This window comes from Geospiza fortis, unplaced genomic scaffold (genome assembly GCF_000277835.1).
Source record: "Geospiza fortis unplaced genomic scaffold, GeoFor_1.0 scaffold244, whole genome shotgun sequence".
NCBI classification, from domain to species: domain Eukaryota; kingdom Metazoa; phylum Chordata; class Aves; order Passeriformes; family Thraupidae; genus Geospiza; species Geospiza fortis.
The window spans coordinates 1858507-1873714 of NW_005054370.1; the positions used below are offsets into that span (position 1 = coordinate 1858507).

Sequence of the window (15208 nt, forward strand, 5' to 3'; positions counted from 1 at the left end):
GGGCCGCCGGGAGCCCGGGCCGTGATTCAGCAGCTCCAGAGGTCGGGGCTGGGGAGGGGGCAGCGGGCGGTCGCTGAGGGGGTCGGTGCGAGGTGACCCACCCAGAACATTTTGGGTGGGTGCACACACAACGTGCCGGGGGCTGGGAGCTGCCCCAGGCAGCCTCTGCTTCACCAGAACCAGCCTGGTGCTCCTGCTCACCTCGCGAGGGAAACTGAGGCAGAAAGGGGTTGGCACAGGTGTGGCCAGGGAGAAGGAAGGGGGTGTGTGGCTGTGGACCCCCCTTTGGTGCAACCCTCGCTGGCAGAGTGGTGAGAGCAGGCAAATCGGTCCGCACTTTTTGGGGCTGTGACCAGGGACTTGGCTGTGTCTGGTGGCAGAGGGTCTGTCCCTGCTTACCTGCTCCATCCTCCCTCCATCCCTTCAGGGCAGGGAATTACATTTTCCCATGAGGGAAGGGCTGGGGGCTTGCAGCACTTCTGAAATGCATCTGGGGCCTGATCCTGTGCTCCGAGGCTGGAGGCAGGGGGGCAATGCCCACCCAAAGGCAGTGATGGGGGATCTGCAGTGCTGCCATCCTGCAGGAACCCAGCCCAGCTCCCTTCGTCCCGAACCAGCATCGCATCCCTCCACCCCCAGCCTTTCCATGCTTTGCAGGTGGGGAAACTGAGGCACAGAGCTTGGCATCATGTTCCCATCCCTCGTGGCTGCTTGCTGAACCCGCAGCAAACCCCTGGGGTCCTGCCCTAGCACGACGAGTCCCTGGTCTCACAGAGCTCTGGGACCCCGGGGGACACAAACAAGGATAATGGGGACTGTGGCTGAGCAGCCACCGGATCCTGGGAATCTGCGCTCTGTGGTTCAAACGATGTCGCTAATTGACAATTTCCTCGGCGGGGAGCCTCGCCCCGGAGGAAGCAGAGGCTCCTCGCCACGCTCATCTTCCTCCCCGGGAGCTCAGGGGCCTCTGCAGGCTCCATCTCACAGCTGCCTTAACCCTTGCTGGGGCTGGGGCTGGGGCTGGAGCTGGAGCTGGAGCGGGGGCTGGAGCTGAGGCTGGGGCTGGAGCTGGGGCTGGCGCAGGAGCTGGAGCTGGGGCTGGCGCAGGAGCTGGAGCTGGGGCTGGCGCAGGAGCTGGAGCTGGGGCTGGCGCAGGAGCTGGAGCTGGGGCTGGCGCAGGAGCTGGAGCTGGGGCTGGCGCAGGAGCTGGAGCTGGGGCTGGCGCAGGAGCTGGAGCTGGGGCTGGCGCAGGAGCTGGAGCTGGGGCTGGCGCAGGAGCTGGAGCTGGGGCTGGCGCAGGAGCTGGAGCTGGGGCTGGCGCAGGAGCTGGAGCTGGGGCTGGCGCAGGAGCTGGAGCTGGGGCTGGCGCAGGAGCTGGAGCTGGGGCTGGCGCAGGAGCTGGAGCTGGGGCTGGCGCAGGAGCTGGAGCTGGGGCTGGCGCAGGAGCTGGAGCTGGGGCTGGCGCAGGAGCTGGAGCTGGGGCTGGCGCAGGAGCTGGAGCTGGGGCTGGCGCAGGAGCTGGAGCTGGGGCTGGCGCAGGAGCTGGAGCTGGGGCTGGCGCAGGAGCTGGAGCTGGGGCTGGCGCAGGAGCTGGAGCTGGGGCTGGCGCAGGAGCTGGAGCTGGGGCTGGCGCAGGAGCTGGAGCTGGGGCTGGCGCAGGAGCTGGAGCTGGGGCTGGCGCAGGAGCTGGAGCTGGGGCTGGCGCAGGAGCTGGAGCTGGGGCTGGCGCAGGAGCTGGAGCTGGGGCTGGCGCAGGAGCTGGAGCTGGGGCTGGCGCAGGAGCTGGAGCTGGGGCTGGCGCAGGAGCTGGAGCTGGGGCTGGCGCAGGAGCTGGAGCTGGGGCTGGCGCAGGAGCTGGAGCTGGGGCTGGCGCAGGAGCTGGAGCTGGGGCTGGCGCAGGAGCTGGAGCTGGGGCTGGCGCAGGAGCTGGAGCTGGGGCTGGCGCAGGAGCTGGAGCTGGGGCTGGCGCAGGAGCTGGAGCTGGGGCTGGCGCAGGAGCTGGAGCTGGGGCTGGCGCAGGAGCTGGAGCTGGGGCTGGCGCAGGAGCTGGAGCTGGGGCTGGCGCAGGAGCTGGAGCTGGGGCTGGCGCAGGAGCTGGAGCTGGGGCTGGCGCAGGAGCTGGAGCTGGGGCTGGCGCAGGAGCTGGAGCTGGGGCTGGCGCAGGAGCTGGAGCTGGGGCTGGCGCAGGAGCTGGAGCTGGGGCTGGCGCAGGAGCTGGAGCTGGGGCTGGCGCAGGAGCTGGAGCTGGGGCTGGCGCAGGAGCTGGAGCTGGGGCTGGCGCAGGAGCTGGAGCTGGGGCTGGCGCAGGAGCTGGAGCTGGGGCTGGCGCAGGAGCTGGAGCTGGGGCTGGAGCAGGGGCTGGGGCTGCTCACCTGGGGCTGTGCCTCCTTCTGAGATGTTCCCAAGTGGGCTGGCTGGGAGCCCTGGGCTGAAGCTCCTCTGTAGCCTCCCCCTGCCCCTGCCACGTTGCTGTGCCTCAGTTTCCCCATCTGTTATTCAGGCATCATTCCTTTTTGACCCCTCTCTCAGCACAGAGCTCCCAGGGCAGCCTTCAGGGCCTGCAGTGCAGTGCAGGAGCCCTCACCCCGTGACTGTCCCTCCCCAGGGTCCCCCTTTGCTCCTTCCAATAGTTTATTTGCAATACTGTGACACAGAGCTGGGAAATGCAAACACCCGGGGGTGGCTCAGCCTTTTGCAGCACACAGGAGCTGAGAGCACCCTGGGGTGAACATCAGAGGGGGTTTGGGACCCTCTGTCCTTTGCAGACCCAGCTAATCCCAGCACCCCAGGGCTGAAAGCTCAGCCTGTCCCGGCCGCACGCTCCCACACCCACACACACGTACACAGGCACAGATGTGAGAGCACAGAACTTTATGGATTCCAGAGGGGATAAAACCCAGGGATAGTTTCTATAGATCCCAGGAGAATCTGGACCAATGGTGATGCCATGCCAAGTGCAGGCAGTGTGACCTGGCTCAGCCACCGCAGGCTGTGCCACCTCCACAGGGCTTCTCCATCCCTCTGTTCCCTCTGTCTGCACTTCAGAGCCGTCAGCTTTCCAAATTTCCACCTTCTCCATTGCTCCTGATGTGCTCTTTCCCCCTCAAGTGGTGTAGGAGGGGAAGCAAAAGGTTTGCCAACACAGAATCAGGCCCCTGGATTTTGGATTTTGGTTGCTGCTTAGTCTGAGCAAACACACCTGGATTCAGACACTTTGCAAAGAGCTTTAAAATATGAAAGCACTCCTTGGATGCCAGACGTTATTGTGAGTTCTAGGTTAAAATAGCAAAAAAATCTGACTAATGAGTCTGGCAATGCAGAAAAACCTTTTTTATTTTTCCAGCTGAATCAAAAAAGTATGGGTTGAATCTACCCAAAAATGGCATTTAAAGAAGTGATTTTGCAGCTACCCCCAAAGCCAACATGTGTTTTGTGGAGGCGTCCTTAGGGAAAGGCTCCGTTCCTGGCTGATGAAGGACACATTTCAGGGCAAAGTGGCTCAGGGAGATGCAATATCTCTCTCTGGAAAGGGCCCAGTGAAGAGCAGCAGCAGTGTCCCTGTCCCACACTCATGAATGGCTGTGAGAGATGTTTTGGGAGATGTTTTTGTGGAGACAAGGAGAGGCAGGGAGCAGCAGGGCTCTGCTCTGCTGGCACAGGCACACACAGGGGACATTTCCCAGCCTAACGACCACTCCATGAGCACTGAGGGGGCGAGCGAGGGTTTAAAAAGCTCAGTCTCAAAACAGCCCCTTCTCCTGTCTCTGCATTGTGTCTGCCCACAGCTCCCAGCACCAGCCCTGCCGAGGCAGCTGGGTGGGGATCCCTGTGGCACAACCTCGGCGCTGCCAGCAGCTCTTGGGATATCCAGAGCCTTCCCCGTGGCCAAGGATGGCAGTAGGAGAGCTGGGAATGTTATGGAGATGAGGATTAGTGGGATTCCTAGGAGGGATGAGCTTGAAAATTGGTCAAAGAAGCTTAAGTTCATGGTCAGGTTCAGGGGGTAGTGCTTGGAGCGATGGGTGGCTTGCTAGAGGGGGGAATTATTGATACGAATGACAGAAGTTTGGGTTGGATAATTAAAGAGAAATGTGGCACAACCTGGGGGCTGCCAGCAGCTCTTGGGATACCCAGAGGAGAGCCTTCCCCATGCCCCCTGTCCCCATGATGCCCTTGCATCACTTCCCAGCCACGTGGGGGTCAAAAACCCCACTCGGCCCCCCGAGAGCCCCGAGGATATCCGTGACCAAGGAGAGCACAGAGGGTGAGCAGTGTGCCCGGGCAGTTTCCCTGGCTGTGGCTAAGGACGGGTCGGTCCGAGCGGTGACAATTCCCCTCCAGAGCAGGCGGGGAGCGCCGAGCCCCGCAATGAGGCTGCGGGAGCTTCGGGGCTCATTGAGGGCAGGGAAATGTCAGGACAGCCCCGGCCAGGCTGGCAGGGTGCCTGGGGAACGCTGAGTGCTGGCTGGCTGGTGATCCTGCCCGTGCTGAGCTGGCTGGAAATCACCAAGGGAGCGTTGGAGGGGAGAGGTGGTGATGGGCACCAGCCACACACAGGTTCACAGTGTGAGTGGAGCATGGACCACGTCCCTGTGGATGGGTCCTACCCACCTCTGTACCCAGCCGGGGGTGTTCTTCCAGCTCCAAGGGAGGTAGGTCTCCAGAGACACGTGGGGAAGCCACTTTGGTGCTGTCAATTCGCTTCTCCTGTGAAAGATGTCCTTAGCCCTGCCCTAAAGGTTCAGCCGTGCTCGGGCTGAATGCACATGGGTGGTAGGGAAAAACAACAGCAATGAGGACTTGGAGGTGTGAGCTGTGCACACAGAAGCGAGCAGGACCTGCCCCTGGGGGTTCCTAGCTCATGTCCAGGGGTATTTGGTGGAATCTTTGGTGAAGAATCTGCTCCCAGCCTCTCTGGGGTGTTCTGGTCCCTCTGCCCAGGGCCCTGGGGCAGCACAGACCCTGAGCACAGTTCAGTGCTGTGCTGGATTCTGCTCCCAAGGCTCTGCAGTGGGATGTGGGCTTCACCTGGAGGAAGGCCAGCTACACCTTTCTCTCGGCTGTAGAAGAAGTTGAATTTGGCATTAGTGTGTGGATGTAGGGCTTGGCCCTTTTCCCTCCAGCCCTCCCATGGCAGAGCTGGAGATGTTTCCCACCACCATCTCCACCTGTCCAGGAGCTTTCAGAGAGAGGACACAGGAGCAGGCAGGCACCATCCTCTTCCTACTCACTGGATTTGCCTTTTTCTGCCTTGCTGAGCTGTGGAATCAACATGGCTGAGACCTTCCTCACCCTGGGCTGGTTAAACCCCTAGGCAGCACCCAGCAGCCTGAAAAGGGGGTGGTGGGCTACAGGTGGCTGGGAGGAGCAGGGGGAACATGCAGGCAAAGCTGTGAGCCAGCCCTCAGCATAATAATAAATAGCAGCAGCACACAGCACCTGCCTACCCATTATCAGCTGCTTTGTGGGCATCCCAGAGAGGAGCTGGAAGGAGAGGTTTGAAAGGGACACAGAGGCTCCAGGCTGCCTTAGAGTTTCTCCCACGTAGAGGGACGAGGCGAGAGAAAACATGAAAGCATTGGTAGGTTGAGTCACCAACCCTGGAGGGATTTAAGAGATGTGTAGACGTGGCTCTTGGGGATGTGTTTTAGTGGTGGGCTTGGCAGTGCTGGGTTAAGAGTTGGACTTGGTGATCCTAAAGGCCTCTTCCAACCAAAATGATTGTGTGGAATCCAGAAACAAAGCAGTCTCCAAGTGCTGGCTGGGGGTTCAGCTGAAGCCTCCCAGCAGATCTGAGGGCTCACGAGCATTTTCACCCCACAGTTTGCAAACAGGGGAAGTGAAGCAGCAAGGACTTAGGTGCTCGGGGGGACCAGGCAGCGCCCAGGTGTCCTCTTTCCACCTGAGAAGGCAAGGATGTGGCTGGGCTTGGAGGTTTCCTCCATGCAGGATTTGCTCTGTATGCTCTGGGGAGAGGGAGGAAGCTGGGGGAGATGGAGGAGAGGCCTCTCCTCCCTAACAGAAAACAGGTTTCCAGTAACTGCAGTGGGTTTGCACCTTAATTATTTCCTTTGGCTCTGCTACTGGGAATGGTTGTGTCCTTAAAGTTGTTACAAGGGCAAAAGAGAGAGGAAAAGCAATCCTGACATCCTGTCCTCTGGGTCCAGATGTAGCTGGCAGAGTACAAATTAGCGGGTGGAGAATGGAATCGCTTAAAAAGAAATTTAATGAGATCGGTATGCAGGCATCTGGTTCCTATCAATCATCATTTTGTGTGATATGCAATGGTAAATATCATCTTTTAATGACTCTGATGGAGAAAAAAAGCCCAAACCACACACACGCACACATAATGATCCAAAAACCTTCCAGAGCCCGAGAGGTTTGAACTCTCCAAATTTTCTGTAGATGGAAAAACCCCAACAGACACCTCTTCTAACTCACTATTGTTGGATTATTTTATTTCTTTTTTTTTTTCCTCCTTTCCTCTGGTTATATTTAACCTTTGTGTTAAATTAATCTTCTGTGTTTATTAACAAGTACCACTGAGTGAGCCTCCTTCCCTTTTCCTTGTGCTTTGACAGCTCAAATATTTGCTCCAGGCTGAAGTTCTTGCTGCAGGCGCCTGCTGCTCTCCAAGGAGAGGTGGCTGCAGGTCTCTGGCCATCCATAGGTTTGCTCCTGGAGATGTTTTGGGCTTCTCTGTTTCAGTTCTCCACCAAAGAAATCCAGCAGAGACAGGATTGAGCACATGGGCTGAGGGTTTGCTGGTTTTACATCCCCCGGGAAAGCGGCTGGGCTCAGCTCCCACAGGGGCATCAGCCTGAGGGTCTGCAAAGCAGGGGCAGGTTGGAAACCAAGTATTTGGATATTTCATTGGTCTGGTCTCATGCAGGTTGGGGTATTTTGAAGGTTTAACCAGGCTTTGCTCCTGGCATATCTGGCCAAAAGTGGGAGAGGTGGAGGTGATGGTCCCAGGGTCTCTGTTTGGCCCTTCTCTTGTTGGGGACACACTGTAAATCCTCATGATGCAGAGGTCAGTCCCCCCTTGCTATTCCCTTCGTGGTTCAGACCAGGAATTTTTCTCAACTCGTTTCCCATGCCTTGAGAACGTGCTGCCCTTCAGCTGAGGTCAAGCACAGCTTTTCAGGGAGCTTCCCATGGTTTGGGGTTCGGAGGCTGGGGCACGCAGGGAGCAGCTGGCAGCCTCCATTCCCTGGCTGGGGCAGCAGGAACCACTTCCAGTGCCATCCCTGGCTCCCAGTGCCTGGAGGGAGCCTGTGAAGGGCAGAGATCCACTGAGGGATGGTCAAACCCACAGGATGGTCCCTGCTGGGGCTGGAGGGCTTTGCTGGCTGACTGCAGCTGCAACAGCTTGAAGAGAGGTGGGGAGGGATGGGATGAGGGCAGAGGGATGCTGAGTCCAGCTGGAAATAATGGTTCTATTAAACCAGAGTGGAACATTTGCCCTTCTGTGGGGAAATGCCCAGGGCAGCAGAAGTCTGAGATGCTGGGAATGAGGTTGCCTGGGAAGCCCTGGGCAGCTCCATCCCCCAGCACCTCTCTGACAGCTCTGGGCTGAAGGACTGAGCATCTCTGTGGCAGCAGGAGCTGGAGACAGCCAGGCCTGGGAGTGATTTCTCCCGACAGGGACCAGATGTGCTGGGGGGAGGAGGCTGCGCAACAACAAGAGGAGTTTTGTCATGGGTCCCCTCTGGGTTTCAAAAGCAACACCTCATCTCCCCCTTCCACCTTCCTTCCTCCCCCACCCTTTCTGCCACACATTCTTCACACCTCCAAAACCTATTTTGGGCCATCTGATGAATCCCAGCTGCCTGGGGAAGCAGCAGGAGCCGTGGTGCACTCCAGGCACAGCTTCAGCCGCTTCCTTGGCAATGCCCCCAAGCTTTCACAAGCCAAGGGAGCGGGGGAAGGAAGGGAGGGAGGGGGGGAAAAGGAGGATAACAAACTGGTAAAGGAGCCTGGTACTCAATATTGTGATTATTCACTGAGTGGTGAGTGGGGGAGAGGATCCCACCTGGTTCTGGAGAGAAGGAGTGATGGCTGGAGGGAGAGGTGGGATGGCTTCAGGCTCCTGTGGTTTGGGATGGTGCTTGGGAAGGGGGTTGGGGAGGGGAGCAGGGAGTCTGCCTGGAGCCAGGAGTGATGGGGACAGCCTGGGAGAACTGTGCTGCCTCCTGAGCATCCTTCAGCAGCCCAGGAGCCAGGGAGAGCCCCGTAGGAGGGAGGGAGCTGGGTGACAGTGGGGAAGCAGCACTGATGTGGTTCATCCTGCACAAATTCAGTGGAAGGGGGTGGTTAATGTGAGTCAAGTGTCAGCCCCAGCTGCAATCCTGGCATGGGTGGTGTTGGCACTGGTGGCTCCAGCCCTGGTCCCTGTTACCTTGTCCCCTTCAAGTCCCTGTCCCCTCCAGCCCTCCACCTCGCTGGGGAGCTCAGCACATCAGCTGTGACCACAACTTCATTTCTTTCAGCTGCATTTCATTGGGGTTGATTTAATCCTGCAGGAAAGAGGGTCCCCAGGACCTCCACAGAGGGGCTGATGAGTTTTTGGAGTATCTTTGTGCTGGGAAAAATGTCCCAAATGAGCAGTGACATCAGCTCAGGCCTTGTGTCCTGCTGAGGCTCTGGTGGGGCTGGTCCATGAAAGGTGGGGTAGCTTGGACAAGGGGAGACTGGTCTGGGTGCCAATGCAGAAATGAACCCTTGGGAGCAAGGAAGAGAGGCAAGGAGAGGCTGGTTGGGATAAAGAGAGGTTTTCATGCTCATCTCCAGCTCTCAGAGGCAGGATGTGCTCTTTTGATATATGTGGGCACATATCCAGCATCTGGCACGCCTGGGTGGCATCTCTGGGCATCAGGAACTCAGTCTTGCTTCTGCTTTGAGAATGAATATCCAGCTGTGATGACCTTGTAGCAGATGGGGTTTGGGAAAAAGACATCAACCTGCTGGTTTCCAGACAGCTGAATGCTGCAGCTCCTGGGGAATTTGATAGGAAAATCAGCCGTGGCTGTGTGAGACACAGGGGATGGATTCCACCATCTCCATCCCCCGTGCTTTGCTTTAACCCCTCAGCCTGCTCTCCCCCTGCTGATGGCATTTCATGTCTGCTCTTTCTGGAAGGTTTTTTGTGAACTTCCCCTCGGCCAAGCAGTACTTCAGCCAGTTCAAGCACATGGAGGACCCTCTGGAGATGGAGAGGAGCCTGCAGCTGCGCAAGCACGCCCGGAGGGTCATGGGGGCCATCAACACCGTGGTGGAGAACCTCAACGACTCTGAAAAGGTCTCCTCTGTGCTGGCCCTGGTGGGCAAGGCCCACGCCCTCAAGCACAAAGTGGAGCCCATCTACTTTAAGGTAAAGGATAGGTGTGACCGTGTTCACAGGGGTCTCAGGTTGAGGATCTGACTCCATGTTTCAGAAGGCTGATTTATTATTTTATGATATATATTATATTAAAACTATACTAAAATAATAGGAGAAAGGATTTCATCAGAAAGCTAGCTAAGAATAGAATAAGAAGGAATGATAACAAAGATTTGTGGCTCGGACTCTCTGTCTGAGCCAGCTGGACTGTGATTGGCCATTAATTAGAAACAACCACATGAGACCAATCACAGATCCACTTGTTGCATTCCATAGCAGCAGATAATCATTGTTTACATTTTGTTCCTGAGGCCTCTCAACTTCTCAGGAGGAAAAGTCCTAAGGAAAGGATTTTTCATAAGAGATGTCTGCGACAGATAGGAGCAAAATAACCTTTGGGCTGCTGCAGGAAGAGGGCAGGGGAGCAGGAGCTGTGTGAGCTGGTGCTGCCTGGCCTTGGCTGGGTGTGGGGGCTGCTGGAGTGTCCCACTGTGGCACTGTCCTGTGGAGACCACCATGCCCACACACAGCCAGTGCCAGAGCACCCAGTGCCTCCCCCTGCCCAGGGAAGCCCACCTGGCTGTGCCCATGTGTGTGGCTGTGTCCCCCTTCTTCTGGAAATTAAGCACGATAGCAGGGACTCAATTAGTTGGCTAATTAGCCCCCCTCCAGCTCTGCTTGGTTTCTTTCTGATGGGAATAACAACACCAAGATCACAGGTTTGATCCCCATTTCAGTCAAGAGTTGGGCTTGATGATGCTCATGGGGCCCTTCCAGCCTGGAATATTCTGTGATTCTGTAAATAATTTGGGGTGCCCAGACTGGGGAGGTGCCTCAGCCTGCCAGCAGCCCCCTCCTCTGCTGCCTGTCCTGGCTGCTCCCAGGGGTGCCACAGACCTCCAGGACATCTGTGTCCTACACACAGCAGCAGGATTCAAGTGCTTTTGTAGGAAAAAAGCTAAATTTGCTGTGAGCAGCTCCCTGGTGAGTTATTAACCCCTTGCTTGCTGTCTGCTTCCCCTCAGAAACTCACTGGTGTGATGCTGGAGGTGATTGCTGAGGAATACCCCAACGACTTCACCCCGGAGGCGCACGGAGCCTGGACCAAGATGAAGACCCTCATCTACACCCATGTGACAGCAGCCTACAAGGAGGTGGGCTGGGCTCAGTACCCCACTGCCACCCTGTGAGCGCCCAGGGGGCCACCAGAGGGGCAGGGAGGGCTCTGCTCCCCCCAGGACTTCGCTCTGGTCTCTTCTCAAGATCTTTGCTCGGTTTGGGGAGCCCGGTAGGGCCAGTTCTGTCAGCTGCCAAGTCACAATTTGATCTCCATGGGGTTTAAAAAGAAAGTAAATAAGCCAAAAAAAACCACAGAACCATGAGGGGTGTGGGTGGGTCGGGGTGAAGCAGTTGCAGGGGACGCTGGAAGGGGATGCAGAGGGTGAGGGGAGAGCTTTGGTTGTTGGCTCCATCTTCCTGTCCTGGCCTGTCCATCACCACCTCCCAAATCCTGCACCTCACTTGCACCATCTCAAAGTCCCTTGCACAAGTGCTGCTGCCCCGTTCACTGATGAACAACACAACCCTCATTTTCCACGTGAGGCCCCTGGCTAAACCTGGCTTGGGGGGCACACCTGGAGCCCCCTGACTGCACCGAGAACTTTGCTTTGCTTTGCACTTTGTGTGTCACCGGGCAGGGCTGACAGTGGGTGCCCATCACCCCGTGCTCCAGGTGGGCAGCAGAGCTCACCTGTCCTGTCACCCACAGCCCCTGTCCTGGGCTGGCTGCTGCAGCCCCTCCTGGGCTGGGAGAGAAGCTCCCCCAGAGCACCAGAGAGGGGAAGGAGGGGGATGCCCCGGGGGGATCCCTCATGGCTCAGAGCATGGTGTGTGGGTGGGATCCCTGTGCCGTAGGTGGGGAGCTGGTGAGTCCCCCCAGTGCCCTGCAGCTCCCTGAGGAGGGGCTTGGATGGAGCCTGGTGTGCCCTGGGAGCTGCTGTGCGTAGCTCTGTCCTCTCAGTGACAAGGGGGGGTCAGGCTGTGACTAGGAGGAGGAAAGATGGCACAGACACATCAGGAGGGATTCTGGTTATGAGGAAAGGTCCCTTCTCTGTTAACATGAATAAATACCTTGTGCAGAGCATATTCCTGCCCTCGTGGTGAGACTGGGCTCCTCCAAATAAAGTGCCTGGTAGAAATCAGCCCATGCAGGAGCTGAGTCCCTCCTGGGGACAGCAGTGCTCCTGCCTGTGCCTGACAAAGGCTTCTCCCACACCCCAAACGTGGCTGCAGGGCTTGGAGCGCTCATCCCTCCTCCAACACCAGCTCCTCCTGAACCTCCGGGTCAGTCTGCCTGGTTTGTGCCTCAGTTTCCCCTGCAGATATGAAAAGGGGAGGAGGAGCAGCCCCATTGCCTCCTGCCCACATGTGGTTGGATTCATAACATTTCTGGGAACTGAATGGCAAAGGATTGAGGATGAAATGTCAGATGTGCTGGGAAGCTTTGGAATCCTTGGCACCCAATATTTCCCTGAAGGCCTCTGCTATTTTTAGAGCTCAGGCATTAAGGGCAATGTTATCTGTGGAAGTGGGAGGAGGGTTCCCTTCTGAGATTTCCTCTGGCCTCGCTCCACCGCTGTCCTGGAGAGCTGGCAGCTCCTGAGAGAGCCCAGCTCCTCTCCTGGTGCCAGCTGGACAGGCAGCAAGCCCAGAGCTCCAGCTGGGATCCCCAGAGCCACCCCGGGGCCATCCCTCCTCTGTGGGGGCAGTGGTCACTCCCCCGGGCTGACCTCCCTCCTCCAGAGCAGACAGACAGACAGAAACCCCTGCTTTGCTCACCTGTGCTTTTCACCATCGCCAGGAACAGAACAGGTTTATTGTGTCTCAAAACAGCCCCAGGACTCCAGTAATGTCACTGCAGCCACTCTGGCCTTGCAGTCCTTTCCTTCCTGCATCCCACAGCGCCACTGATGGAGAGGAGCAATGGGGCCTGGGGCAGTGACACCTCCTGGGTGGCAACAACAGCTGGGCACAGCTGTCCTGGGCATGGCAGGGTCCAGGGGGTGTCAAAGGAAGGGACAGGCACAGGGTGACAAGTGATGCTGCTTTGCTCATGGCCTGTCAGAGTCAGCATCCCCAACATCCAGCCCAGCAGCCTGCACTGCTGGAGGTGCCAATGGCTGCAGCTCCAGCTCACCCTGGGGTGTCACAGAGGCTGCTCAGCCCTCAAACAGCTGCTGCTGCCTGGGGTGGGCGTGGATGGGAGAAGCCTGTTCAGCCATTGACTCCCCTCCGGCGCAGGGCTGGGGAGGGATCCCTTGGATCAAGACTGTTAGGTGATGTCTGTGTGTGTGCACACCACGGCACTCACGAGCTCTGCTGACTCCTGCCAAGGCCTGGGGGCCAGCAGCACACATTTCTGAGCAGTTCATGCACTCCCTGTGCTCTGCACATGCTTGGCCAGGGGTGTTTCTGTACAGGGATGTTTCATCTTTAGACAAAGTTTTGCACATTGACCTTTGAGGTTAATAATCTCCAGGTGGGAATTTTATTTTTGCAGCGCAAACCCTTCCCCTCCCTTCCCACAACCAAAACTGGGCTCCCAGTCTGCAGAGAAGCCACTTTGGAGTGTCTGGAAATTCTCCACGTTCATACCCAACCTACCCTTGTGCCTTGGCTTTTGGGGGGCAGCAGCAGGGAGGTCCCCCCACCTCCCCATTAAACAGTGCTTTGGTTTCTCCTTTCTTTTTTTACATCCCCAGAAAAGCTGACCCACGGCCTCCTGCACCACGTGTGCGTGTGCTGGGCTTGGGGGTTTTTCCTAAAGCAGATCCAGATGTGTGCAGCTGCTGTCCCTCGAGGAGCACCCCCCCCATCAGCCAAATCGCAGCCCACTCCAATAGATGCAAACAAAACCACGTTTATTTTTATTTTTATCAGCTTGCTGGGAAGTGACACGAAGCAGGAGGGCGGCGGGGCAGGGCTCGGGAGGGGAGGAGATGGAGATGAAACGAACGCCCCCTCTCTGCAGTGCTGAAACCCAGCACCATCCTCATCCGGGGAGAGATGAAGATCAGCAGAGCAAGGGAAAAGCACCATCCCAGAGTGACAGGGCTGATCAATGCCGTGTGGAAGAGCAGAAAGGGAGGGCCTGGCTCTGTGCATGGCTCTCTGGCACACACACACACACCCATGCACAGCCATTCCCTGTCACTGCCAGTCCCACCACAGCTGACTGGGGGCCCTTTTATCCCCTTTTGTTCAGGTCTTGCTCTCTGGGGCTTGGCCTTTCACCTCCTGGCTGAGCTAAGGGCACACTTAGGCTGAGCTTTGCTCTCCTTGGGGGTGGCAGTTGGGGACCAACTCTCAAAGTCCTTTCCCCAGAGCTCAGAGGTGAGAAGCTGAGGCTCAGGGCATTGCTGCCAGCACATGCTGGGGCCAGCTGGTCTCTCCCCTGCCCAGGGAGGACCCTGCACCCCCCAGACCCAGCCAGCCCCTGGCTCTGCCAGCACCTTGGCATTATCACCAGGGCTGGGCTTGGGGCTGTGATCCACATGGGAAAGCCTTCGTGCCCCCTGCCAGAGGTGGGGAAATGCTGAGTGAGGGGGGATTTGGGGTCCCCCTCGAGCCCCTCGTGCTGGCTCTCTGTGGCAGCACTGCTCACATCAGGCAGCTCCTGTGCCCTCCCTGCAGCTCAGCGTTTGGGCAGAGGGAGCTGAGCCCTGGGGGAATGGGGAGCACTGGGCTGGGATGGGGCACAGATCCCACCCACCGTGTCCCCCCCTCCATGGCCCACATTCATGGCAGGTTTAGCTCTGCAGACACCCAGCTGGAGAGAGCCCCCCAACACCACCAGAACCCTTATGGGCCTTGTGCCACCACCCTCATCTCCTCTTGGGGGTGACAAATCCCCAGGGCAGCCAAGCCCTGAGCTCTCCCGGGGGATCCTCTCACATCTCTGCCCCTTTGTCCCAGGAGGGAGGTCACAGTGTCCCCCCAGTGTCTGAGGGGGTGCTCAGAGACCTCAGGGGGACCAGATTGCACCTGGCTGGACTCTGGTGCCAGAAGTCAGCCTTCCCTGCCCCTGGCCATAGGGAAGCTGTGGGGATGTGGGGGCCAGCACCCCCAATGCCAGGCACAGGGATGGAAGGGAAACCCACACGCTGACCTTGGACCAGCTGAGGGAAAGGGAGGGCCAAACCCACCGCCTGGTCTGACCTCTGTGCCAGGCTGCCAGTTATTTTCCATAGCTGAAGTTGTCTCTAAGTGTTGGTGTGTCTGCCCCAGCCCCAGCGTGCCCCACAGCCATGAGTGTGGTCTGATGTAACCCTGTGTGTGTCTCCTGTTCCTGCTGCAGATCCTGTTCATGTTCGTGTTCCTCGGCGCTTCCGTGCTGGTTTTATACCTGCCTTCTGTGTTTATGGGTGTAACTTTGTTTTTTTCTTTTTGTAGGTTTTTAGTATGTTTGTAACCGGACAAAATGGTGTTATTAAACTGAAACTTGTATCTTCAGTGGATAAATCAATCAAACCCCCTCGAGCTCTGCTTGGTTTCTTTCTGATGGGAAGGTGAGGGGTGTTGGGGCTGCCCTGGGGCCGTGTGGGTCTGAGGGTTCCTGCTCACTCTGAGGGAGTTTTTTGGCAGGGAAGCAGCAGCAAGGGGAGTGGATGTGCCCAGCAAGGGTGGTAGAGGTGGCTGGAGGGATCTGAGCACTGCACTGCTGTGGGGAGGTGTGGGGGCATCGGGGGTGGGACGGTGGGGATGGATGGAGATGAGAGATCTCTGCAGCCAGGTCTGGAACTTGGGGTTTATTTACCATAAATC

General features: G+C 57.8%; 1 protein-coding gene across 1 annotated transcript in view; it reads left to right on the forward strand.

The window, feature by feature from the left end:
* The window catches only part of CYGB (cytoglobin), a 17761-nt gene extending 2842 nt beyond the window's left edge, over nt 1-14919 (forward strand). Inside the window, exons 2-3 of the mRNA XM_005424553.2 lie at nt 9145-9376; nt 10411-14919. Of these exons, the coding sequence (XP_005424610.1) occupies nt 9145-9376; nt 10411-10575 (397 nt within the window). The 3' untranslated portion in view covers nt 10576-14919. The remainder of the gene's footprint in view (nt 1-9144; nt 9377-10410) is intronic.
* The last annotated feature ends 289 nt before the right edge of the window (nt 14920-15208 follow it).